At 43.3% G+C, this 25,773-nt stretch overlaps 2 protein-coding genes and 1 long non-coding RNA gene across 5 annotated transcripts in view; 1 reads left to right on the top strand and 2 right to left on the bottom strand.

Annotated features, from left to right (window-relative positions):
- The window catches only part of fgd1 (FYVE, RhoGEF and PH domain containing 1), a 38,723-nt gene extending 21,067 nt beyond the window's left edge, over positions 1 to 17,656 (bottom strand). The window contains exon 1 of one of the 2 annotated variants that reach the window (XM_086276465.1): positions 17,384 to 17,656. In XM_086276465.1, the coding sequence (XP_086132591.1) occupies positions 17,384 to 17,528 (145 nt within the window). In that variant the 5' untranslated portion in view covers positions 17,529 to 17,656. Of the gene's footprint in view, positions 1 to 1,676; positions 2,024 to 17,383 lie in introns of those variants that run through there. The other variant, XM_086276464.1, reaches the window with a different exon arrangement.
- Positions 16,342 to 21,373, top strand: LOC147305596 (uncharacterized). The gene is made up of 3 exons (XR_015126562.1): positions 16,342 to 19,475; positions 20,121 to 20,192; positions 20,581 to 21,373. It is a non-coding gene; the product is annotated as an uncharacterized LOC147305596 (long non-coding RNA).
- On the bottom strand, positions 18,073 to 25,160 carry LOC147305597 (uncharacterized). Of its 2 annotated transcripts, none has more exons than XM_086276468.1 (10): positions 24,748 to 25,160; positions 23,699 to 23,872; positions 23,463 to 23,620; positions 23,159 to 23,357; positions 22,893 to 22,989; positions 22,640 to 22,811; positions 22,317 to 22,369; positions 22,083 to 22,209; positions 20,563 to 20,753; positions 18,073 to 18,435 (listed from the first exon to the last, which is right to left on the bottom strand). In XM_086276468.1, the coding sequence occupies exons 1-10, from the start codon at positions 25,017 to 25,019 to the stop codon at positions 18,097 to 18,099; spliced, it is 1,782 nt and encodes a 593-aa protein (XP_086132594.1). In that variant the 5' UTR covers positions 25,020 to 25,160; the 3' UTR covers positions 18,073 to 18,096. The 2 variants fall into 2 exon arrangements, with proteins under 2 accessions (XP_086132594.1, XP_086132593.1); XM_086276467.1 differs by lacking the exon at positions 18,073 to 18,435 and adding an exon at positions 19,759 to 20,132 and having other exon boundaries at positions 24,748 to 25,153.
- Between the last annotated feature and the right edge of the window lie 613 nt (positions 25,161 to 25,773).

Below are 25,773 nucleotides of genomic sequence, written 5' to 3' on the forward strand. Positions count from 1 at the left end.
TAACCTCGAGCAGCCCACGTATTTTTGGCACTGCCCCCTTCAGACAAAATGCAAATACATCATATAGAGGGTGGCCGCAAAGCTCTGCAGCGCACCTACAGACCATCGGCACACAACCAAACAGGAGCCTGGGATCGTACCACCAACCTTCTGATTAGTAGGGAACCCACACCTGAGCAAAGATGGGGGCTCTGGAGGTCAGTGTGGGTTTCAAGTCATCCCTACGAGTCTTATGGTTATTATGGAGACTGGTGAGGCTCTTTAACAGGTTTCGCTTATTGCTGGCAAGGTTTTTTAAAACAAACAAACAATTCAAATGCAAAATCAAGCACATAGATGACTGAAGCTCCATGTAATTTGGGGTGTGGCATAATTTCAAACAGACTAAAGTTTCTAGTCATTTAAGTCAGCGATTCATAGGGATGCTGGATGCCTTGATCACCAGGAAATCACACTCTGATTCAGTCCAGGGCAGTTCTGTCATTCCATAGGTGTTTAATTTGATCGCATCAGAGGCCCTGGGAGTTCTAATATGTGTTGGAAATTGGAATATTCATATTAAATACAACTCTTAAGAGACTCTCTCCAAATGCCTGGACAACTCTAAAAATGTGAAGTGAACTGGGAATGATGGATTCATTATTAACTCATAGACAGACGATCAAAGACTGCTGTATTCAGGCTGGAGACCTATTGAACCACTCAGCTGTTTATTTAACTTTATTTTGGGGTAATAAAGAGAAAAAATGCATTCTTGAGACTTAACACAAGCTTTCTAAATGATATGAAATGTAAGGAACTCATAGAGGTATCATTTAAAGACTAAATGGATAACAATAATATTGGGGACGTGTCGCACAGAGCTTTAGGAACATTTAATGCTCGACCTGCCCATTCTGCTGAATTCACCTTCATCATTTTACCACTATGAGGCTCAGTGTGTGTGTGTGTGTGTGGAGGGGGTGTGTCCGCGTCTGTCTGCAGAAACAAACCAGCTCAGACAGAAACTCAGATCACACCATCTCCATCCTGCTGTGCAGCCACATCAGCCTGGGATGAACAGCCACATTTAACATCGATGGATCAGGAGCCCATCAATAAATCTCACACACACACACACACACACACACACACACACACACACACACACACACACACACACACACACACAGCGAGTCTGGCTGTGATGGACTGGCTGTGATGGAGCCTCCTCATTGGTTCCTGTCTGTCTGATGTTTCTGATTCAGTGTGAGTGATGATGGAATAAAGCAGAGAATCGATCAGATGACATGTGTCGGATATCGACACATGAATGAAGCCTGTTTCAGCTGAGCTGAGAGCAGCAGCAGCCTCACATCTGGCAGACGCAGTATCATGCAGCCATACTAGCCTACATTCACTGCAGCGAGATGTCGGTCAGTGTGTGCGCGTGCACGACAGCCGGAGTGAGCGCGCGTATGTCACCCCCAAACACCCTCCCCCACCCCCATCATCAGGATTATTCTAGTGATGTAAAAAAAATATTTATCCGAATAAAATAAAGGCAAACGGGACGCGCCGAGCACGGCGAGGCTGCAGCCGTGCGTGTGCGCGCGAGCCCGTGCAACGCCTGTCAGCAGGTATATGGAGTGTGTGTGCACGCGGTGCAGATGTATGTGATGCTGCCGGAGACTCACCCCTGGTCAGGCTGCTTCTGTCCATGTACATCGCGCAGCAAAACACAAATCCGGTCATTAAAGAAAATGTTGGTGCGGGGAGAGAGCGGCTCTCCCGGTCCACAGCAGCCGAAGAAACCGGGTCAGAGCCACGCACACGCACGCACATACACACGGGAACCCACCGGACCGGCTCGGACTCACAGACACACCGACAGACCGACGGTCCGGACCGACCGCAGACCTGCAGGCTGCTGCTTCGGGATGGATAAGTAGGTTAGATCCGCTCGGTTTGATTCAGGGGGCTGCCCGGTGTGTGAGCGGCGGGCGGCGGCACAGCGAGTGGAGGAGGGGAGAGAGCTAGTGAGATAAGGGGGAGGGGGGGCTCTCAGTCCTCCATTTTGGTTTCCATGACAACAAATTAAGAAGATACAGAGAGGGGGAGATGGGGGTGTGATGGTGGTGGTAGTGAAATGCAGAGGTGGGACCAAGTCATTGTTTTGCAAGTCTCAAGTAAGTCTCAAGTCTTTATCCTCAAGTCTCAAGTCAAGTCTCAAGTAATGTCAGGCAAGTCAGAGTCGAGTCTCAAGTCACTGGTGTAAAAGTCCGAGTCAAGTCACAAGTCTGAAACTTTGAATTTCAAGTCCTTTCGAGTCTTTAAAAAAAAAAAAAACAACGAAAAAATAATGTTGCAGTTATGCTAAATGTAAATGTTAGACCATGTAATTTTAAAATCTGTGTTTTTCTCAACACATGACAAAATAGTGAACTTAGAAAATATACACAAATTGTGAAATTGCACCTCTTTAAAATGCAGCTCAATTAAACCTAGCTCCAAGAATAATTTTCACCGACAGTTCTGAGATAAGCTGCATGTTATTCTTGGATGCGGTTGTAGGACCGGCTTTAAAATTGCATGACAAAAATATCATACACATTAAAAAAAACTGTATCACCAACGTAGCCTGGACAACATTTGCTAGTTAGATGAAGTCAGCTATCTCATCGTAGCATATTTATATGCATATTTATAATCATACGGTTCTTGGAGTGAGTGCATACACTCATGAAGTTTAGTAACTTCAGGTCACTGCAACAAGCCCAGGTACAGTTTACCGACGGATGGGTACAGGACCTTGAAATGCACCGTGTAGAAAGTAAAGACCATCGTACGTATCATAAGTTTACCAGTCTCACAAATCGTCTTCATAAATACACATTTGTTAACCGTTTATTAATAGGACCTTTGAGCTCAATGGTAATTAATTAGTAGTGGAAATAATTTCTGGTAGCATCACAGAAATGTGGCAGTGACAATAATACTGTATGCTGTAATCATACTGGACAATTAGTGATACAAAAAACCTGTTTTATCCTGTGAATAAAAGTATGTGTTTTTGTCAGTGTACCATAATAACAGAAGCGAAACGCAATATTGTGTCAGGACAATTCACTATTTATGCACAATAAATAAAGGAGCATAGCGCGACAATTTCTGTTCAGCGCCAGACTTGCTTGTAACCTATATCACCAATTATGTTATGAAAAATGACGTATTAACTACAACAGAAGACTGACCTTTGTGGAAATGCTTGGAGCAGACTAACCTGTGAGCTGGAGGGTTCTGGGACGTTATATTTGACCTTTGAATGGCTGCAATCCAGGCCACCCGTCGCCTCTTTGTTACTTCGGAAACATGGCTCGAACAATTTCTCTTAAACGACGTAATCCGATAACAACCGATCTCTTTACCCGTCGGCTTCCCGTGGCTGTCATGCGACCGGCTATTGCAGTTAATAATACAACGGCTTCTTGTGTTTCTTTTTATCGCTGTATAACTGATTTTAATTGAAAGCCTGCGTGCGCTAGTACCGCTTGCCACGAGTTCCCAGAATCCTTTGCGGTTCTACCCGTGAATGACGTCACATTTTCAATCTCCATATAATATGCATGTTAAATTTTGTATTTGGGGTAAAATATCAAGTCTTTTCAAGTAAACCGGTTCAAGTCCAATTCAAGTCCCAGGTCATTGGTGTAAAAGTCCAAGTCAAATCACAAGTCTTAGAACATTTTTTCAAGTCAAGTCTAAAGTCATAAAATTAATGACTCGAGTCTGACTCGAGTCCAAGTCATGTGACTCGAGTCCACACCTCTGGTGAAATGTGTAAATACATCAGACTGATTGACAGGCGAGGCCTGATCACGTGGGTTTATGGAGCGGAGGCTACAGACAAACTGACTCAGATTAATGTGAAGCTGTTTCTCTTTCCCTCTTTCTTTCTCCCCTTCTTTCCCCCAGTCAAGTCTGTCCCGTATTCAGTAAGTGAAAATAAAATAAACAATAAAAGGTGAATCAAATGGACCATTACGGCAAGGCTGGGATGGTCAATTTGGTAAAGTAAATCCGTTGGGCATCTTTCTTTGCCTTTAGACAACAATTCTGATGCAAAAGAGCCAAACGGGACAGGCAAAAAAACAAAAAAAAACCCAAAAAACATTCATCATCTTAACTTTAATTTAATGGACCAGTATGTCATCAGTGTTTAAGAATTCTGAGGAAGTCACGTAATTTCACCCTTAAATGCTACATTTTGTTTTATGGAGGCATTTTCACTGCATAAATCAATTTGTGTTTACATTTTTTATTAATAACAAGCATTTCCACCACACGTAGTTTCACTGTCTGGAGAGACACCAGAGACTTTCAGAGCACCTCTAAACTTTATTTTTACATTACAACAAGATGCTAAAGTTTTGATGATTTAGATCAACAGCAGCTAGCTTAACATTTTTCAAGAGCTTCCAGAGATGTTGTGTTGTAGTGGACTCTCCTCATTTGCCAATGCATTCTCATCCTGGTCCATAATACAGATACCTGCACCTAACCCTTATGTGCCCAGGTGTCCTTTGGTGGTGGTGGTGCTCTGATGTAGCACCAACACTGTTGTGTCAATATTATTCACTGAAGAGTAAAAGTCCTGATTCGCAGACCTACAAAGTGCACATTAAGATGCTGGATGGATTGGAAGCAGTAGCTTTAAAAAAACAAAACCATCAATGTCTTGTGTGTGTTGCACTTTGGTGTCATCATGTATTTGCTTTTTACTTTTACTTGCAGAAAAAAAAAAACTTTTTTAGGTTTAGGTGGCAAAAAAAAATAATTGTGGTTTGTGTTAAGACACACCCCTTCACGTAGTAACCAATGGAAACAGTGGTTTCTATGTGACTGCAAGTCTCTTTATGTATGTGCATCCCTTTATGCCGAGGTACGATGTAAGATATGTAGCTTTGCAAGCTCAAGTACAGATCAGCTGATTGGATACATAAACAAATGATCTGTAATCTAATTGGGTAGAACACCTGGGAAATGCATCGCCCCCCAAACGACAGCAAATTTAAGTCTGCTGTCATCTCATAAACTTTGAACATAACTAGTTTAACTAAAAAGTGTAGGTTGCTTCTGTTTTTTTTTTTTTTTTTTTTTTTTATCCAGGTTTGTCTTTAAGAAGGAGGGGGAGGACAGGAAATGAATCATTGAGAGCTCAACTCAGTGTATGCACCCACAAGGGCTGCAGAGAGGAGAAAACAAGCTGAAATTAGCATGTTTTTGAAGTAAATTCCTCCATCCTGTTCCTCTGTCTGTTTTCGCTTAATAAAACAAGTAATCCTGACCAACAAAGAGTTGATCTAACTCAACCCCACAGCGAGGTCACTGGATGATAAACAAAAACAAACACACCCCTGTTATTAAGCTGCTGACACACAGACAGACAAACAGGCTGATCGAAAAGGATGTACCCCCCGGGTCTTCTGGGACTAAGCTTAAAACAGCACACCCACATCGGTGTTACATAAAACAAACACACCCTACTTACTGAGGAGGACAGAGGAGGAGAGTCACAGCTCTAGAGTAACAAATCAAACACACCCTCAGGTTAATGTGCCTTGAGACAGTTAATCTCCACCCGTCTGTGGAGACTGAAAGACAAATGCACCCAAACACACATAATAATAATGGATTGGATTTATATAGCGCTTTTCAAGGCACCCAAAGGGTCCACTATTCATTCACTCTCGCATTCACACACTGGTGGAGGCAGCTATGGTTGTAGCCACAGCTGCCCTGGGGCAGACTGACAGAAGCGAGGCTGCCATATCGCGCCATCGGCCCCTCTGGCCCACACCAGTAGGCGGTAGGTGAAGTGTCTTGCCCAAGGACACAACGACCAGGGCAGAGAGCCCGGGGATCGAACCGGCGACCTTCCGGTTACAGATACGCTTCCTAACCCCCTGAGCCACAGTCGCCCCTACATTACTATTATTATTAAATTCACCCAAACACACATCAGAGAGGAGAAAAAAAATCAAACACACCCTGTTATTTTCTGGCAAGTGAGGAGATAAAGCTACAGACTGACCTCTGACCTCACACACTAACACACCTCCCCTCCCCCACAGCAGCAGTGGATGACCCGGTGACCTACAGAGACTCCAGTTCCCTCATCCATGCCCCCAAGGACAGATGAATGGACAGAGAGCATTCAGCTGCTTTAAAGCTCAAGCAATGGAACAGCTGACACACTTATTTATTTCTATTTTCTTTGGGGGGGGGGGGGGGCTTTTTTAAAACAGCTGAAAGTAAAGAGCCAGACAGGAAGTGAGGGGGGGTATATGTAACACTGGTCGATGGCGGATGTGAACTAGCATGAACCACTACAGTTTCTAAAAGTAGAAACACTTGAAATGGCAGTGCAGTCAATAGAAATTGTTTAATTAAGAGTAGAGATACTAGAAAGCGGGAATAATATCACCAACAGAAAAAGTAGAAATAGCAGAAAAAAACAGAAATAACAGCAAATAGTGACAGATAACATAAATAAAAGTAGAAATACTAAATCAAATGAAATGACAGCAAAATTACTAGATTTAACATGAGGCTGATACATTTAGAAATACTAGATTACAATAAACAGAAACAGAAACGGTACAAATAAAAAGCAGAAATTACAACACAATAAGTAGAAACAGATTTTTGGCAGGAGGTGTTACGCAATATAAATACGCCTTTTATTAATTCCCGTCACTGTTTAATTCAGTATAAAATTGTACATAGGTTACATTATTCAAGGGAAAGACTTCACAAAATGTACCCAGACTGCTCTCCTCTCTGTGAAAAATGTATGATACATTATGGAAATCTGTTACATAGTTTTGCACTCTGTCCAAGGCTTCAGGGTTTTTGGTGTGACATTTCTACCTACCTGTCTAAGATTCTTAAAAACAAGACTGAGCCAAATCCAACAGTAATTTTCTTTGGGATCTCCAAAGAAATACAAAGTTTACAACATTCTCAAAAAAGGTTTATATCATATGCATTGATTATCGCAAAGAAATTGATCCTGCAGCTTTGGAAAGGCAAAGAGGTTCCTGTGTTAAAGATGTGGCTTGCAGAACTCACAAATACTCTTCACCTTGAAAAAATAAGATATACCATGAATGACAATGTGAAAGTTTTTGAACTAACTTGGCACTCTTTATTTGCGTATCTTGGGTAAATATAAATTTTTGGCAGTCGGGGGATTGGGGCCCATAGAGGTTTTTTTCTTTGTTTATTTGTCTGTCTTGTTTTGTTTAGAGAAAAAGGAGGCATAAGTTCTACTAATTTCTAACAACTGCGATACCTGCTTCTAATAAAACATATATTTACAAAAAAAACAAAACAATAAGTAGAAACAGTATAAAATATAAGTAGAAATAGTAGAAACAGCACAATCAGACATAAGTAGAAACATTAGAAACAACAGCGCAAGAAAGATAAACAGCAGGAAATAAGTAGAAACAATGCAAACAACAGCAGAAAAAAGTAACAATCAATAACAACAGTAGAAGTAAATGTGGAAAGATTAGAAACATCAGCAAAAATAACAGCACAAGTAACAGTACAAATAGAAACAGTGTCAACAAAAAAGCTCAAAGTAAAAATGAAAAAATGACAAAAATCAATAGAAACAGCAGAAATACCAAAGCCAGAATACGAGCAGATGAAAGAATAAAGAGCAGAGGACGTTCCAGCAGCGCAAGCATGAAGTAGAAACTTGAGAAGCCAGAGGGGAAAAAAACAACCACAGAACTAAAAGTAGACAAAAGTAAAACTGAATAAAGACCATAAAATGTTTTCCACACTGATAGAAACAACAGTAAGTCCCTTTTTCCCTGTTTAACTGAACAGTTTGTTTCTGCACGTCAAACTGTGTGTGATCAGCAGAAAAGTTAAAATCTGACAAAATCATTAAAGTGGAGGAACAGAAGAATCATGCAGAGGCAAAAATAACTGATGATGTTAACAGTACACTAAAAAAATTAGAAGTTGGCTTCACTTAAAATTTCACTTAATAAAATGCATGTAATGTCACTGCTTGAAAATTGTGGGCAATACTTGTCTAGTTCACTGAGTATGCAGACCTATGAACTCAATATAATATGAAAGAACTGCTTTATTTGACCTCAGTTTAGCAACTTTTAGATTATATACATTTTGAAGCTGTTATGGATGCTCTAGATTTCTTTTTATGAAGCTAAGAGTACTGCTGTGCACAGACTGTACAACAGATGGGTGTAGCTACCTTGATGTCACCCATTGCTTTCAGAAGCCTTCAGATTAGCATTTCTGTTACAGCCATGTTGGACACATAAACTGGCTAACAACTTGTGCAGTTTCATGTAATTCCACAGATAATCCTCGATTCTGAAACCTAGCATAACTAATATTTAGAAAATTAAGTTATTTATTTATTGAATGAGACCCAAAATGTGTCACTGAACCCATAAACTCAACATGAAAGTGTTTACAGAGGTCAAAATTAAAAGCTGTTTTCCACTAGACTTCTATAAAGCCAGAGGTCTTTGTGCAACGACAGCCGGTTCGTCTGGTGGCTTTCATACAGAATCACGATGTAAGGCACTTCTGCACTGGCTTGGTTTTTTCAGCATGGAAGTTACGTCCATGTTTTATGCTGTACATGGTTTTGCACAATATGTGTTAAAGAAAGAAAGTGGCTTTATTAACATTAGAATGATCCAGGAGTCTTAGTCTCTAAATCTACACTAATCTACTGTGACAACTAAGGATGTGAAGGAGATATACTTGGACTCTTGTCTTATACATGTAGAGTTTCTAATGCTAACTGGGTGTCCTGGTACTTTAAAGCACCCACATGCTTGCAGCAGACAAAATAATCACTTTCTTTTTCTTTTCAGGAGAAACAGTTGTAGGCAACACTAAAAACAAACAAACAGAAAAAAACCAAAAGAAAGTACAAACTGTCGTATCAATCTCAGTTCTACCTGCAGCTTTCGGTATTTCATTAACCAACTCTTGTTGGTTCATAAAAACGTTCATTTTAACTGTGTGAGGACTTGCGGTGTCATGATGCATTTCCAGGAAACTGTTTTCCACCCTGAATCCAGGTGTAGAGCCTCAGACAGCGTCCCAGAGTGAAGCCTAGACGCTGTGTCCCCCACAAGGTATCAACTTAACATAGGTCCCCGCAAAGTTACTTGTACCGACACACACACACACACACACACACACACACACACACACACACACACACACACACACACACACACACTTATCATTCCCATTCACCCACAGAACTTGATGTATTTTTAACCTTCAGCTCTTCATTCATATCTGCTCATATCTGCCTGCACACGTCCTGTTGTGAGGCATGTCAGGAGGGGGGGGGGCGTGCTTAACATTTAAACTGTCTGCAGTGAAGCTGCAGAGGGACACAGATCACTGCTCTGTCTTCACTTACTAACATGCATGTGACACATACCGACATGTTCATCTGTCTGTGTATATAACAAGCTTTCCCCAATCAGCTGATTCTGGTCCAGCTTCAGTGTATCCATCCGTCATTAAACAAGAAATCGTTCCAGCACATGAACCGCAGTCTTCAGTGTCAGTAGCAGTTCAGTGATGCTGCAGGAAGTGGACAGAACCAAGCTAGGAGTTTCCTCCTGCTCCCAGTCTTTGCACTAAGCTATGTTAAACACGCACAAGCTGTAATACTGACACTAACACTGTCTGCTGTGTAAAGCCTCATATCTGGAGGAACTATTCCTGTCCACGTTAAAGCCTGCAGGTAACATCAGCTGCTTCTCTTCTCCAGCCGCCACTGATCCTCGTGCTGATGGAGGAAATCAGCTGCAGGGGCCTCATTCACAACCGCGGCGAAGGCACAAAGTAAGGAAGGCCTAAACGAGGCACACACTGCTTCCCACGCTAAAATTAGAGACTGTTTAAAAACAATAATTAAAAAAAAAACCTTGAGAGGAAAATGTGTGCACTAGTAAGGAAACTCAGACCCATGCAGACAAACATTTTAGACTTTACACTTCATTTGTACCTTGAAGGTCTTGCTGGTTCCTGGTATTAAAAAGGCCCTCAAACATTGCAGACAAGCATTTTAACTTTACACCTATCATCATTATTTGAGCCACTAGATGGCAGCGTCACTGGAACGTACGTGCGTTTGTGGTCTGAGACACAACCATCACAGACGGTAAAAGCAGTAACTTTTCTTTTTTTATGAATTATAAATTCCACATTTACAAATGTTTGAGGAAAGTTTGTTTTTTGACAGACCTTTCACAGAAAAAGCACCAGATCAGCTACTCTGACCTCCTCTGTTCTCTTCGCTCCCTTTTTCATGCTTATTTGAATCCAACTTTACAGAAAAGAGAGAGGGGGGGGATAGCGACCCTCAGCCACTCTTTCTCTGCCACGTTGTCTGTGGTTTCCCGTCTCGCTCGCTCACGCCAAACTTCAACACTTTGACTAATGAACAGGAGTGGTGACATGAACCTCAGAGACACACGAACAAACACTTTGTTCTCCTTTTGAAGCTCATTTCTTTGCCGTGACTGGCAGATCAGGCCTGACGTATGTGATGTGTGAGCAAAGACGGCAGCCTGCTCAGTCTGAACTAAAAGCCTTGAATATTCTCAGACAAGTTACAGGTTTTAATCGGCCCCCAAAACCCCCGAAATGACCCAGAGAATAAACATAAAACTCAGGAATACAGAGGACTGGACATAAACAGAAGCTCTGGCAAAAGAACGAAAGGACTATGAATACAAGAAGAAGTGTTGGGTAACAACAGGAGAAGACAATCAGGTAATCAGACACAGGAAGTAAAACCAACACGGGACATGAAAGAAAACTAACCCTGAAAAGTAGGTTAGAAGCAACTCTAAACAGCAACAAGCATAAACTAGAACTGAAGCTTAATAAAAACTTCAGAACTAACAGTAGAACAGTAAATAACTCCTGAATAATAAATAAATCTAAAATCCAACAACTGAAGCTCAAAATGAATAAAATGATAAAGTAAAATCAGGAATCAAAAACCAAACCTAACCCAACGAGCCGAAGCCTAAAGCGCTGGAAGAGCAGGAGAGCTGCACGCAAATTAAAACATAATAATAGTGAACAGGTATACAACACTACAACACCACCACAAAAAACAACTTTGGTGGACTGCAGAGCGGAGTCGCGTTATCAGTCCATTAAATATGGCTCACATACACCAAAGTCTTCGAGCTCAACTTCATGATTCATTGGTCAGAAATGGACAAAAAGTCATAAAACTTAGAAACTATGATGGTTAAAAGTTTGTTTTGTATTGTGAACATTTCAATTCAATTTTATTTATTTCTACAGCGCCAAATCACAACAGTCACCTCAAGGCGCTTTATATTGTAAGGTAAACCCTACAATAATACATACAGAGAAAAGCCAACAATCATTAGACAGTACTGCATGAAGATGTAAAGTATCACATCATATCTGACCTCAGTTTTTCAGGGTTTTTTAGTAAAAAATAAATAAATAAAAAAATCACATTGATAATGCAGAGATCTGAAAAACTCCCAAAAGCTGATATCAAATATAATACAGTTTGCATTGCTTAGGCCAGCGGTCCCCAAACCCCGGGCCACGGACCGGTACCGGTCTGTTAGTCGTTTGGCTGCAAGAGTTGAGGCTCCGGTGTGAAATTTATGGTTTTCAGGGTTTTTAATCATGATTAAATCATTATTAAATCATGACTGGTGATGGCAGCTACATTGTAGCCACAGCCACCCTGGGGCGCACTGACAGAGGCGAGGCAGCCGGACACTGGCGTCACCGGGCCCTCTGACCACCACCAGTAGGCAACGGGTGAAGTGTCTTGCCCAAGGACACAACGACCGAGACTGTCCAAGCCGGGGCTCGAACCGGCAACCTTCCAATTACAAGGCGAACTCCCAACTCTTGAGCCACGATCACAACATCTTTAAGGCCAGTCTGTGAAAATATTGTCTGACATATTCCGTGTTGGTTTGGGGACCGCTGGGTTAGATTACATTTAAAAAAATATAACCCTATTCCATTAAAAGTATATACTGGCGTTAGCTGCACTGGCGGAGGGTTGCGCTCTCAGACTGCTTCTGGTTTGTGATGCGTTTGAGATGCGAATGATCATACAGGAAGTTGTGATGCGCAGGTCCAGAGTTTGAAGGGATAAGATGAGATGGAGATGACACTTTGCTGAAATCGTGTAATCTTTCCATGTCATCTTCAGCTGATCCAGTGATTTCCTCACTGATTACAGCTCCAAGTATTTTAACTGTCTCACAGTATCACTATCAGGAGGTCCATCATTGCGTCCAGTCCTCTTCTTGAAAGTTCTGCTGGGACCTAGCCGTCTTATTGCTGCCTCATACCCAGCATGCATTTCAACATTAAATAACCATCAGCTGGCGGTCTTCGTTAGATAGACGGTTAAAAGAATTTCGTTAAAAACTTAGAGTCAGTATCTGCTTGACGTACTTCTCGGATGTGTTTGTCTGTAGAAACATTTCCAGAAACAAAAACTTTGTGTTTGAGAACTCTTTCATGGTTTTCGTGACATCAAAGGAAGGTGATAGTTGTCACAGTCCACGCAACGAATTATTCTTTACATGTACATCAATGTCTGTGTACACTGTAACCAATGATCTGACAGAGATTTCTCACTTAGTAAGAGATGATTTGACCTTCTACGTGAAAACGTCAAACATCCTCCACGGTTCAGATTTCGCCACCACGCTGCGACCACCTTTCACAGACATAACGCTGCTGTTTCAACCGCGTTTGCAGTGACACACGTAAATTCATTTAGGAAAATAAAAGCGCAGCCACAACTCCAGATTGCAACAGCAGGTTTGTTTGATTCATGCAAGTTTCTGCAGATGTTGTGCTCTAAACATGAAGTATTCCCTCAGAGTGCAGCTGCTGCATCCCTTCACCACTGCTGGGAAAATCTCTCACGATCGTCTGACAGCAGAATGAGTCATTACTTTAGCAATGAGTTCCGCATTAGCTCCGCAACAGCTACTGCAGCAACTCTGGGACCCTAAACGGGGTTCATCAGACCGGATCTGGACCTGTGGGAACCCTTAGGATACTTCCCATCTTTGTGTGGACTCTCAGTCATCCCACTAAGCCTGAACCTGGCTCTAACCCCCCAAAGTCAGGCCTGAACTCTCAGGAGAGGCCCAGATTAAGGACTGGACCCCGTGTCCTCAGAGCGATACAGAAAACAGTTGACACGCCGAGCTGCTGTGGTTCTGTTCCCCTGATTCAATTATTCTACAAACAGCACCACATGACAGCTTTCAACCACTGAAGCTAAACGTGGAGGTGTCATGTGACCTGTCTGACCTCAGCTTCACCAGAGAGCGAGCGAGCGAGTGTCACGTTTAATTAGATTGAGTCTAATGTAATGAACTATGTCTCTCTGACCTTCAGCCACAAACCTCTGGAATCCCAAAGACCTGAGCACGAACCACATGCTGCTTTGGTCGGTTGTTCGTGGGCAAGTTTCATAAAGCAAACAATCAATAATACAATCAAATCAGCTCCCAGATAACGAGGCAGCAAAGCAAACACAGCCTGAGAGAGACCCCCTCTCTCAGGCTGTGCGGTCTGGGCACCAGAACGACCCGCCAGAGAGTGCAGAGCGGCTCACTGGATACGGATCGCTTTGCATAGTGTGGCAACAGTTGTATTTTAACCCAAAACATGATATTTCTCTAACCTAACCACGTGGGTTTAATGCCTAACTAGAGCTGGGCGATATGAGATTTTTTCATATCACGATATGTTTTTTTCATTTCAGGCGATAACGATATCTATCACGATATAAGCCAAATAACTATATTTGTAAGATTTAAATGTGCCGTTGCTCACAAGTAAAATGTGAAATAATCAGCAGCTTGTTTTTAAATATTTATTTCCCATAATAAGTTCAACAGGGTAGATGTACTTAAGGAACATGAGACTTTTTCAGATAAATAAAGGCAAATATTGCAAACTACACAAAAGACAGCCGCTAAAGCGTTTAAGTTTCAAAATAGAACAAATGAAACAGACTAAATTGTCAATTCCACTTAGAAACAAAATATTAATTCTAAAAATAAATCTTAGTTTGTTTTACAGAAGAACAGACAAAACTGACTAACTTTTGTCAATATCAAATAAACTGAGAACTAAAAGGAAATTCTCAATCTCTCCTTGTTGTATAGCTGAGCTTTTCAAACAGTTTTAACAGTTACTTTAGTCTGACAAAAGCCGAATGACGAATTAGCGCTTCCAGTCAGAGACTGAGGCTACGTCCACACGTACACGGGTGTTTTTGAAAACTGAGATTTTCCGTTTTCGTTTTAAAAAATAATCCCGTCCACACATAAAGGCAGAAATGAAGGAAAACGCTGCTATGAACATGCCAAAGCAGCAGGCGGCGCTAGATTCCTAACCGTGCAGAAATGTTGGCCAATCAGAAGTCTAGAAGCCTCGGTGGGAAAAAGTAAACAAAGCTGGGGCATAGAAGCAGAACCGAGTCGTATGTGTGGAGGGACAGTAACTGTGTGTATGTGTAAGCATTTAAACACTGCAGAGAGTAGAATTAACAGTAACAGTATTGTAGAAATTCATTTCACTGAAACAATAACGTGGCGCACAGTGTGACGCATGCACCAGTTTATTGTATTTCCAGACTTGCTTTCGGCACAATTTACAGTGCACGCTACTCTGTTTTTTGTCAGACTTGAAATAGCCGAAATACCTTCACACTACAGAACTTCTATGGCTCTTCCGTTCGACAATCTCTCCGGCATTGGAACCATCATCTGTTTTCTCTTCGGTCACGCTCGGTTGATTTTTCTAGTCGGCACACTCATTTCCTCCATTACCCGCTGGCTGCTTCCCAAACAAACACACGTGCGGCTTGGCACTTGTGCTGTACGTAACAAGTCACGCGACGTGACGCTGCGGCTGTGATTGGTTCGGCTCTGCGCTACTGAATTTGGATCGGCTGACCTTTTTTTTTTTTTTTTTTTTTTAAGAGAACAAGAGCGGCGAGGTCTATCGCGATAGCTTAATTTCTCTATCGAGTAAAAGTTATATCGCGATACATATCGTTATCGTTCTATCGCCCAGCTCTATGCCTAACCCAGAATATTGTTAATCAGCTCATATCAGACCAGATACATGAAGATTCGTATGCAGAAACAGATTCTGTTGCGAGACTGTCCGAAAAACTTCACATGGTGCATGACAAGGAAAACACAGATAAGTATAAAATAAAAATACTGAACTATAAATGTTGCACCAGCTGCAGGACAGTATAACTGCACAGAATATAAGCTAGTTCCTGGACGCCTCCCACATGGAGGCTGGGGCAGACCCAGGACATGCTGGAGAGATTATGTCTCTCTGCTGGTTTGGGAATAACTCTGTGTCCCACCGGATGAGCTGGAAGAGGTGGCAGGGGTGAAGGAAGTCTGGGCTTCCCCATTAGACTGCTGCCCGTACCCGGATAAATGGCAGAAAATAGATGGATGGATGGATGATCTACAACATATGATGGATATTTAATTGTGACGGCTTTCAGAGTGTGCTGCTTTATGTTTAAAAATAAAAGCAAACTGTCATACTTTTGCTGCTCAGAGATTAGAGCTTTTATGTTTCTGTTTGTTTAAACAGACGAGCAGAAAAATGAAAGTAGAGGCAGGACATGGAGCTGCAGAGACCAGCCGCAGCATCGCACCAATCACCACCATGACTGTAACTTTCACTGCGGGCAGCAGCGATGAAGGTTAAATAAACTCATCCTGCTTTCAGTGGCCATTCAGTGAGTCTCTACAGCCATGGCTCAAGTTTAAAGAGACAAACACTCAGGCTTCTGACGGCAGACCTGTGTGATGTCACAGAGATGACATATACCTAATATGGTCATCTCAGGAGCAGAAGCCCCACCAAACACTAAGGACGCCGTGGTAATTTAGCGCTTTGTGAATCACCTTGTTGGTGCAAAAATATTATTTTGTGCCTCTCAGATGTGTTATCTTTGGGGTTTTTTTAATAAATGTAACTAAAGAAATGCAAACAAACTGTGTTCTTGTGACAGGCAGAGAAAAATATTTCAAAAATTTCCAGAATTTGGTGTAATGTGCTGGAGCCAGACCCTGAACTTCAACAGGTAACAAACTGATGAGGAGTCAGTCTGCAGAGTCCGTTTGTACCTGTTAATGTTTCTACAGGAGAATCACCATGGCGATCTCATCTAAGTTTCTTTGTGAAGGTTTTCATCTTTGCTTTGCGTTCATACCTAAATACTAAGAGGAAGCGCTTATGCGTGTCCTTATTAGGACACGTGACGGCAGCCAAAGGTTTATATTGTTAAGTGCTGATTATGACACAATTCAGGTCATTTTACGGAGAAACTGGAAAGTAATGTAACAAATTACTTTCCCCAGTGAGTAATTAAAGTACTGCATTACTTTTAAGAAAAGTAATAAGTAATGTATAATGGCTTGAGTAATGATCCCAACAATGCTGATGTGTAGACACATCACTGGTTCGTCCATTGAATTGGTGACTTTTTATGCTTGAATGAGTCACAGGTCAGTGTTAAGTGGTTCCACAAACAAACAGCCTCTGAAACTGGTCAGGTACAAGGATCCGACTGCAAATAACTGAGAAAGTCCAAAGGAAAAAGTTTTAAATACTTTCAGAAAGCCTGGAGTAGTACTGTTCAGAACCACTTTTTTTAAACTACAAGGAAGAAATTTTGGCTCACTGGAAGCAAAATGTGAAGAAATGAGGCCGACGCAAGACTTCTGCACAGCACTTTAAAAATTCCAGATATTTTATCTTCTCGGAACCAGCTGCTGACACCATCCCTATAAAAATGTGCAATTTCTGCTGAGTTAAAGGCACTTTTTGTAATTACCCTCTGCAGAATGCGTCAAATAAGATTAACCTCCAGGGGGCAGCATTTTACCAGATGTGTTTACAGATGTGTTGTTTTTTCCCCCCCTTCTATTCTTTTGACATTTCTTTTTACTTTTTCCTCCATTTCCTTAAGAGGCTTTGGCATTTCCCACGCTGCCACTTTAAACAATGTTTATGATGACTCACCTATAAAGGTTACGGTGAATCGCTGCACCATCTTGTGGTACAGTCTGGCATTACATGAAAGTACAGCCCAGCCCTAGTTTAACTTCAGCTCATTGCTCAATAACACAACATGCAGACAGAGCTGTGGTTAAATCTGGAAGCTTTCAAACATTTTAAAAACACATACATTCACAGTAAGTGCCTTTAAACAAATACACAAAAGCTGCAGTGCACTCACCTGTCCTGCAGGTGGCGCTGCGGCTGCCATGTGGTGGCGTGTTGAGGTGGTAGGAGAACCTCATGGTGCTGAACTGACTGGAGAAGGAGGGAGCAGGAGGAGCAGGGAGGCTGAGCAGAGTGCTGCGAGGTCGGTTCAGCTGCATGCCTGCACAGGTACGTCACTGCACACCTGTACGCAGGTCAGGGTTTATTCAGTTCATTCTCCACTCATGAGATTTTTCCTTCTCTTTTCTCTTTTTATTTTAAAATATGAGTGTTTGTTTTTGAATCAGTCACTTTCTGCTTGTTCAGAGTCAGTTTTGCTCTCAGAGAAATCCACACAGGCGCACTCGGCATCGGTTATCTGCTTCACTCTTTTCTCCATTCAGGAAAATGAACTTCAGCTGCGACTCTCTGGTGGTTCACTCTCTGGCTGAAGCCATGTGGAGGTCAAAAATGTCTCACCCTCCTTCATCCTCCCCCTCTCGCTCCCATCTTTTCCTCTTTGTCACTCTTTCAGGAATCTAAACGTTACCAGTCTCCGTGCCTCCATCTCCACGTCACGTATCCGCAGAAACAATCAGAGGAATCCGGCTGATGTGGTTTTCAGATTAAAAACCTTCCCCGGGTGTGCCGACTGAGGGTTTCTGTCAGTCCAGCTCCTCCGAGATAAAGCTGAGGAACAACTTTTGAGGATCCAGAAACCTGAAATCAAACACGTCTGTAGGAGCTTTAGAGCAGAATGTGCAGACTCAGCTCTCCTCCTGCTCGAGTGCCTCCACTTTTTCTGATTTCTGCTCCTCCTGCTGCTTCGGTTTGACTCCCTCTGAAGACTTTTTGCTCTTTCTCTTCAGCGTCAGTTTGTCCAAACAGACAGACAGACAGACTGGCTGTCGGTTGGCCGTCTCTCGGCAGCTCCAGGCTTTTGTGTGAAAGTCTGATCTGAGCTGCAGACCGACACCACAACTCCTCCTCCTCCTCCTCCGTCCAGACATCTGATCCCAGAGCAGCTCCCCTCCTCCCTCTCTCCTCTCCCTGTGGTCTGGTTCTCATTTTCTCTGTTTTCTGAGGCTGAAATTTGAAGCAAAAGGAAAACTTTGGAGAAAAATTCCAGCAGGATATTTTAAATTTTTCCCCTTTACCAACACCAGAGTCTGAGCTCCACTTACTCTCCACCACTCATGACTCTGCTTTTTCTCTTTCTAACAGAAGCACAGATTCAAGTTTCAGGATGATGTGAGCAGCAGCTTTCAACCACCAGGGGGCTCCAACCCTTCATTCCACATGTCCCTGCTGCGCTCGGAGCCTCAGTCTGAGATCGTAACAAAGGTCACATTTCAGTGGTTTTAAGATCCGTCCACAGACGGGAGCAGACTCCCAACATGTCAAAACATTTTCTTCAGGCAGAGCAAAGATCTGCTGCCACCTGGTGGGACATGCTGACATATTTAAATATCCTGCTTATTATTTTGCTTGATCAGCTTTCCGCAGCATATGCTGCTCTGGCCTCTTTTCTCATGCTCTGTCTGAAAGCCTCTGTTTTAGCTCCCGTCACTTGAAAGGACTGAATCTGTCTTTTTGGACTCTTAACTGGGAACTTGAAGCTTTAAGTGCTTTTTACCCATCATGCACACACATGGGTTTCATCATCAGTGTCGTGCATGTGGAGTCAAACCACTGACCATCTCCATGAAAATTGCCAGAAGAAAGTGGATGACCCTATGATGTCCATTCACTCTAAACTATGCCCGGGTAATGTCAGGGGTTCTCTTGTGTGACCAACAGTAGCTGTTACTGTGTCTCTGTATGGATGCTGGTGCAGCGTGTGAATGACACACAGCCAGGACACACTGAAGAGATCATCTCTTGGCTGGTTTGGTATTACCAGATGAAAATTGCTTCTGTTTCTGCCGGTTTACCATGTTGGCTAAGGTACTGCACTCCACACCAAGTGTTTTTTTACTGTTATGAGTGCAGTATCACAAAGCTGTGGATTTCCCTCTCATCTACCTTAGAGACTAGATGAGGAGCTCGTTCAGGAGAGGAAGAGTAGAGCTGCCAGCAGCCAGATGAGGTGGTTTGAGAATCCTCCGAGGCGCCACCCAGGTGAGGTATTCCAGACATGTCCTAATGGGGATCGGGGGGTGAGGTGTCTCTGTTGCGGACCCAGGACGCGCTGAGAGATTAGATCTCTCGGCTGCCTTGTGAACACCTCACTGTCCCCTCAGACGAGCTGGAGGAGACGGCTGGGAGGAGCGAGGTCTCGGCTCCTCAGCTTAGACTGTTACCTTAAATACTGTTAAATAAAGTTACCTTACCTTACCTTACCCTTACTGTTGCTCCTGCAACTGTAGCCATACTTGACAGTTTGGATGCACTTAAGCACTCAGAGCGGTGAATACAAGTAACAAAGTATGTGATTTGGGACACAACATGTGAGTTTATCAAAACTCTGAAGTTCAACACAACCTTCGTACCAGAAACTACCTTTGCCAATTTTTTACATGCACTAAAACAAAAAACAAAAAACAACGTGTGTGCCGTAAACTCCAATCAGCTTCATCTCAGAAAACATTTCAAAAACAGACATTTTACATCTCATCACTTTGAGATGTTTTTTTGTTTTAAATCTAAAAACATTTTATTTAAATTTACGAAAACAGACAAAAACAAAAAAATAAGTAAAATTATGTTTCCAGTAGAAAAATGAGAACATAAATGATGAGTCAGTGAATGTCCGACCTTCTGCTCCTCAGGCTGTAACGAGGCTGAACATCAGGGTGGTGATGAAGAGGAGGACGGACAGGAGAAGAGACGCGAGAGCAGAGGTCAGCATCACAACAAGGAGGGAAATCATGTTTCTAATGTTTACATCACACAATATTCCTAAAATGTCCAAAAACAAAATGCTTTTCCAAAGAAAATGTAAAAACACTAAACATCAAAAAATGAATAAGAATAGTCAAATCAGGCCCACAGAACGTGAACATAATATTCTGATAGTTGATGTCATGTTTAAGAGAAAATAAAACGCGACATAAACTCTGGTTTCTAATCGATCAGATTCACAGCTCGTCGATATTTCCCAGTCCGTGTTTGCCTCTGTGAGTTTCCGGGTTTACAGAATCAATATTTAGCTTTGAAGAATTTTGGTTGTTTAACCCTACAGATCAATACTCGATAATCAGCCCTCCCTACCTGTTTGTCCTCCACCAGGATGCTGTACACCAGCGGGGAGGAGGGGGGAGACCGAGGACGGCGAGAGGATGAGCGACGAGGACGCCTGCCTGGACTCTGACGCACTGAGGCGTTGTGGGAACCGTTCCTGAGGGTGGAGTCGGCTGATGAGGCGTTCTCGGTGCTGCTGAGGATGCTGTCGCTGCTCCAACCTGCAGCACAAAAAGACGTAGAAGAAGAAACCATGTGGACAGCTGTGCCACATCTGCATCTCGCTAATTAAACTCAAACTGTTTAAGTTTGAAGCTAATTGACTAAACTAACTCTTTAATTATAGATTATTGAGATGTCACAGCTGACATACGTAACACCAAAAGCAGTTACGATAAACTCAGCTTAAACTGACTCTAGGTTCACTTTCACACAGACTTCAATACAACTTCTGAGTTATTTCGCCCCCTGCTGGTCATCAAGAAGGATGGTTTTAGGCACATCCACACCCGCATCACTGTTTTAGACACAGAAGCTTCAACACCAAAGAGCCACAACAGCCACAGCGCAACTTCAAACAGCTAATAAATCGAGTAGTTTTGTTCTTGATATAAACAGAAGACAGAGTCAGTGGTGCAGAGATAACAACTTGCTCCTGAACACCTCCCAGGCAAAAGAGCTGATCATCGACTTCAGGATGAAATAAATCAATAATTAAGCCTTTAATAACGAGCAGGAACTCCGTGGAGAGGGTCACAGACTTCCAGTTTCTGGGAGTTTAGATCAAGGACGACCTGAGCTGGGCCAGAAACACCACAGAGCTGTTTAAGAAGGCATCGCAGAGACGCTACATCTTCCAGAGGCCGAGAGATTTAAAACATACTGTTCTGTGTGTGCTTTTCCCGTGGGACAGAAAAAGGGACATCATTGACACTGGACGTCCTCTCGCTACTCTGGAGGAACCTGCGTAGTTACTGCTGTCGGAAAAACACAAATTCAACATAATAACATGATAAAGGATCAATCTCACTGTTAGCATCAGACAGTGTTGAAGTGTCCTCATGAATGTGCTCTTTGCACTAAACGAGTTGTGTAATTTGGGAGAATGGAGAAAGATAGTTTGTCTCCTTTGTCTTTATCTCTTATATAGTTTAATATCATTTATACACCATTTTTATTATTGCTGCGAGTGATCATTGCGCTCCTGATTGCACTTAATTTCACTGTACACGTTACAGTGACACTAGAGTTATTTTATTCTTTTGTTGCATCAGTATTTGCAAACCAGAAGGATTGCAGAGGAGCTTAAATGGCACACTTTATGTGACGTCTGCCAGCTGGATGTGTATCAGCTGAGCCTGAACCAATGCTACAATGGCCAAGAACAAAGTCGGAACTTATTAACCATTTTCCTTCCTCTGTGAGTGTGCAGACTGCAAATCCAACTGCAATCAGATTCAGTCCTGACACAACACAGACAAAGACAACTTTCTCGCCCTTTGGCAGATGGATGGATGGATGGATGGATGGATGGATCAACAACTACTGACCGAAGTGCGAGAGGTTCGATGGGTCTGAGCCACCGGTGGTGGGATATATGTCCTCCCTGTCTTCCTCTTCTCTTCTTTCCTCCTTCCTCCTCAGCATCTCCTCTCTTCTTCTGCTCTCTGATCTCATCTGGAAAACACGACACAGCTGATCTGGAACCAGTGGAACGGACTCAGAGCGTAACCTCTCCTCTGCTAGCAGGCGTGTACACCTGAACTGTCTCCTGATGTTCTCACCTTCACAGGAAGCTGATCGTCCTCTGCCGTCCTCCGTCGCTCCCCTAAACTCTCTGCAGACAAAGTTTTCTCTTCAGTAAATTATCTGCGCCAATCAAACTCACTGGAATCTATGAAAACCTCCAACCAGTTGAAGACATCCACTGTGACACCACCAACAGCTAATCGAGCACCACCATGTTGGCTTTTTTGGATCTCAACGTCCCGTTATGCATTCATAAAGAAATCACAGAAATAACCTGGGTGGCCTTCATAGTGCCTACTTCCATCTTTTGTATACAGTCTACAGTTTTCCCAAGTGTCTGCCTGCTGGCTGAACTCACCTGCATGCTGCAGCGCCTCCTGCAGGCTCCTCTGAGTCTCTCTGAGCTGCTGCAGCACCTGCAGACTCTGCTGCACCGGGTCCCTGTAGCGCACACACACCACCAGCAGAACACACACTCCAACACACACCATGAATCGCCTCAACGCACTCACGTACACAGTGAGCAGCTCCTGAACGCAGGAAAGAGTGATGAATGTGTGCATCATGTCAAAGGTTAAAGCATCAGGTGAAGCTCAGGTGAGCATACTGACCATGTGTTGGTGCTCAGGATTATCAGAGCTCAGCACAAACTGGTAGATCTTTCTCTCCAGGTAGAAATTCAAACATACTAAACTCAACAACACCAACCTAAACACACACACACACACACACACACACACACACACACACACACACACACACACACACACACACACACACACACACACACACACACACACACACACACACACACACACTATCAGTTACACGTTAAAACCCAGCTCTGTGCAAAGGCGGGGAAGGGCGGTGGCGTTACCTGGCTCTGGAGGAGCGTGGGGTGGAGGTGATGAGGAAGGAGGTGCAGAGGGCAGCGGCGTTGTAGCAGCAGGAGCTCAGGCTGTGAGTCTCCATCAGAAGGAAACTCTGCAAAAAGGAAACTCTGTTGAAGAGTTCGGACAGCGCCACCTGCTGCTCCCTCGAGGTGCTGCTGAGCTCTGAGAACACCGACCGCAGACCTGAGCAGGGGACAGGTGGAGAGAGGCGGAGGAAGTGAGTCTTTCAGGTGCTTGAAACATTTCGAAGAGGTGTCTGTGTGTCTCAGGCCATCAATGTGCGTTTACCCCGTGTTGAGTCTCTGAGTGTGACTCTGAGCTCCTCGCCATTGGACAGGATCGCCTTCTGCGCCTGCAAGGCAGCACTCTGGGCCTCGATCAGGTCCTCAGCCATCAGCCTGGTGGACTGAAGCTGCTCGGCTACACCTGCCGAGCTCTCAGTCAGCCTGACACACACGCACACACATCTGTTACACACACATGCACTTCCTCACCTCAGCATGATGTCATCTGTGCTTGCTCACCTGTAAATGGTGTTTTCTGCTTGGCGCTGCCAGGCCTCAGACTGCAGGAAGTGGCACATGGAGTGAGTGTGTGTGAAGAACTCTGTGTAGCTGTTAAACGCCACTGTGTCCATGCCAGCTGTACATCTGCTGACCTCTGACCCCTCAGGGCATGCTGGGAAATCCCTGCCTGAGCTGACAGATGGACAGACACAGGTTATGGTTAAACTGAAGTATCTGCGAGGCAGCCATGATGACAGCTGGTTTAAACCTGTAAGGAAAGGTGACTCGATGCCTCCTACATTACTTCCTTTAGCAGAGGATACAATGGACTATCTTTTATCAGAGGAAAGGAGATGATGCCATCTGACAAACTGAAACTTTGAGTCCAAACTGATCATTCATGAAAGACTCATCACCTGTGAAGCACTTTGATGTCTGATGTTATAGAAGATCAAAATAAAGACAAGGGGGTATACTTTTTGAAGTGGTTGTGGCCTTTGGGGCACAGACGTCTCTGATTTCTTTATAAAAGGAAAAAGTTTACCTCTTAACATCTGCCAGGTCATTGGTAACACACCCACGGTTTGAGCAAACTGATGCCTCAGCTTTAAATGATAGTGGTGGTTGGGTTAGTCACTGAGGTGAGGTTTAGGTTTAGGCTTCCACCTTAAAACAATTTGAAGTAGCGAGTGAACCCAGGAACCCCAAACTAAAGATCCAAACATATCAAAGTACATATGTACTCCCCCTTTACAGAGAAATTTAGCCTGTTGGGAAGAAATAAAAATTTAGGATATTTACAGATTTAGAATATTTAAAAGCGGTTCTGGGATTTCCCTCGTTTTTTTTTCTTCCAGCTGTACTGCAGCTCTTGAATCGGCCACATGATGGAAGTAAACGAATGCGAATAGGAGATACAAACCCAGAAAATAGCAGAGTGCTACAAACACCAGCTGCTTCTTTTAAATGCAATCTAATCAAAAATATGATTTTGATCGGGATTATTTAATAAAGGCTCGCAGTGCAGGACAGCAGCGCGAGGAAACACCTGTTTTTCCAGTTGTTACCTGCTCAGGTGACAGTGGGTGAACCGCAGCGCGATCAAGCTCTGGCTCTCCGACGTCAAGTCCCTGCAGCTCGCGTCCAGGTGCTCCAGAGCTCGCGCCCAACACTCTCCGTACCGGGACTGAGCCGCGAGGGTGCGCACGCGCCGCAGCTCCATCCTGCCGCGCTCAGAATCCGGAGCCGAGGAGGAAGAGGAGTGTCCGGGACCGGCGGAGAGTCCGAGCAGAACCGAACCACTCAGCAGCAGCAGCAGCATGTCAGCACGAGCTGCCATCCTCACCTGTCTGCAGGTCGACCATCAGCCAATAAGAGAGCGGGGTTTTTACCCGCATGGAGGTTAACGGGAGGTCACGAGATGTGAGTTTTCTGATCAGTTTACCTTTGATCCAAACAGACGAAGCCCTTTATTTATTTTGAGTACACTTTGTGAGAGTTTGTGTTGTTGGTACACAACTTATTTAAACTTTAACAATGAGACTCTTGTACTCTGAAACTCACCCACAACACCATCACGTCATCATGGGTTCGATTTTAGCCCTCAACCTGAAAGCATTGGACTTTTGTTATCACCCCTCTGGCCTGGTGGTGTGGACATCCAACTGCGTGAAGCAGAAATATTGTCCTTAAGGCAGGGGCGTATGCCGTGGGACGGGTTGGGGACCGAGAATAGGTAAACGCCGCTCCCTCCACAGGAATTCAGAATATTTGATAAAAAATTCCCATCTGGGAAGCAAAACTTTATCATGGTGGACAAGTTTGCAATCGTTTCTCTGTTTGGCGTCTTCCAAGGTAAACTGGTTCTGTGTGTGGTTCAAAAGACCCTCTATGAAGAAAAAGCTGGACCACTTCGCCCTGCCCGGTTAGGGTTACTGAGGACCCCCCCCAATTACTGATTAATTGATGTCTATATTACTTTAATGTTGTAGCTGAAATAATAATAATAATACATTTTATTTAAAGTTAGCTTTCAAAACACCCAAGGACACTGCACAGAGCAAATAAGACAGGCATAAAAACAGGAAATAAAC

The sequence above is a fragment of the Aulonocara sp. 'chitande type north' Nkhata Bay genome, linkage group LG20, assembly GCF_057382095.1.
Source record: "Aulonocara sp. 'chitande type north' Nkhata Bay isolate Kocher_YH1m ecotype deep benthic linkage group LG20, A_spYH_male_GT1.1, whole genome shotgun sequence".
In the NCBI taxonomy this organism is placed as follows: Eukaryota; Metazoa; Chordata; class Actinopteri; order Cichliformes; family Cichlidae; genus Aulonocara; species Aulonocara sp. 'chitande type north' Nkhata Bay.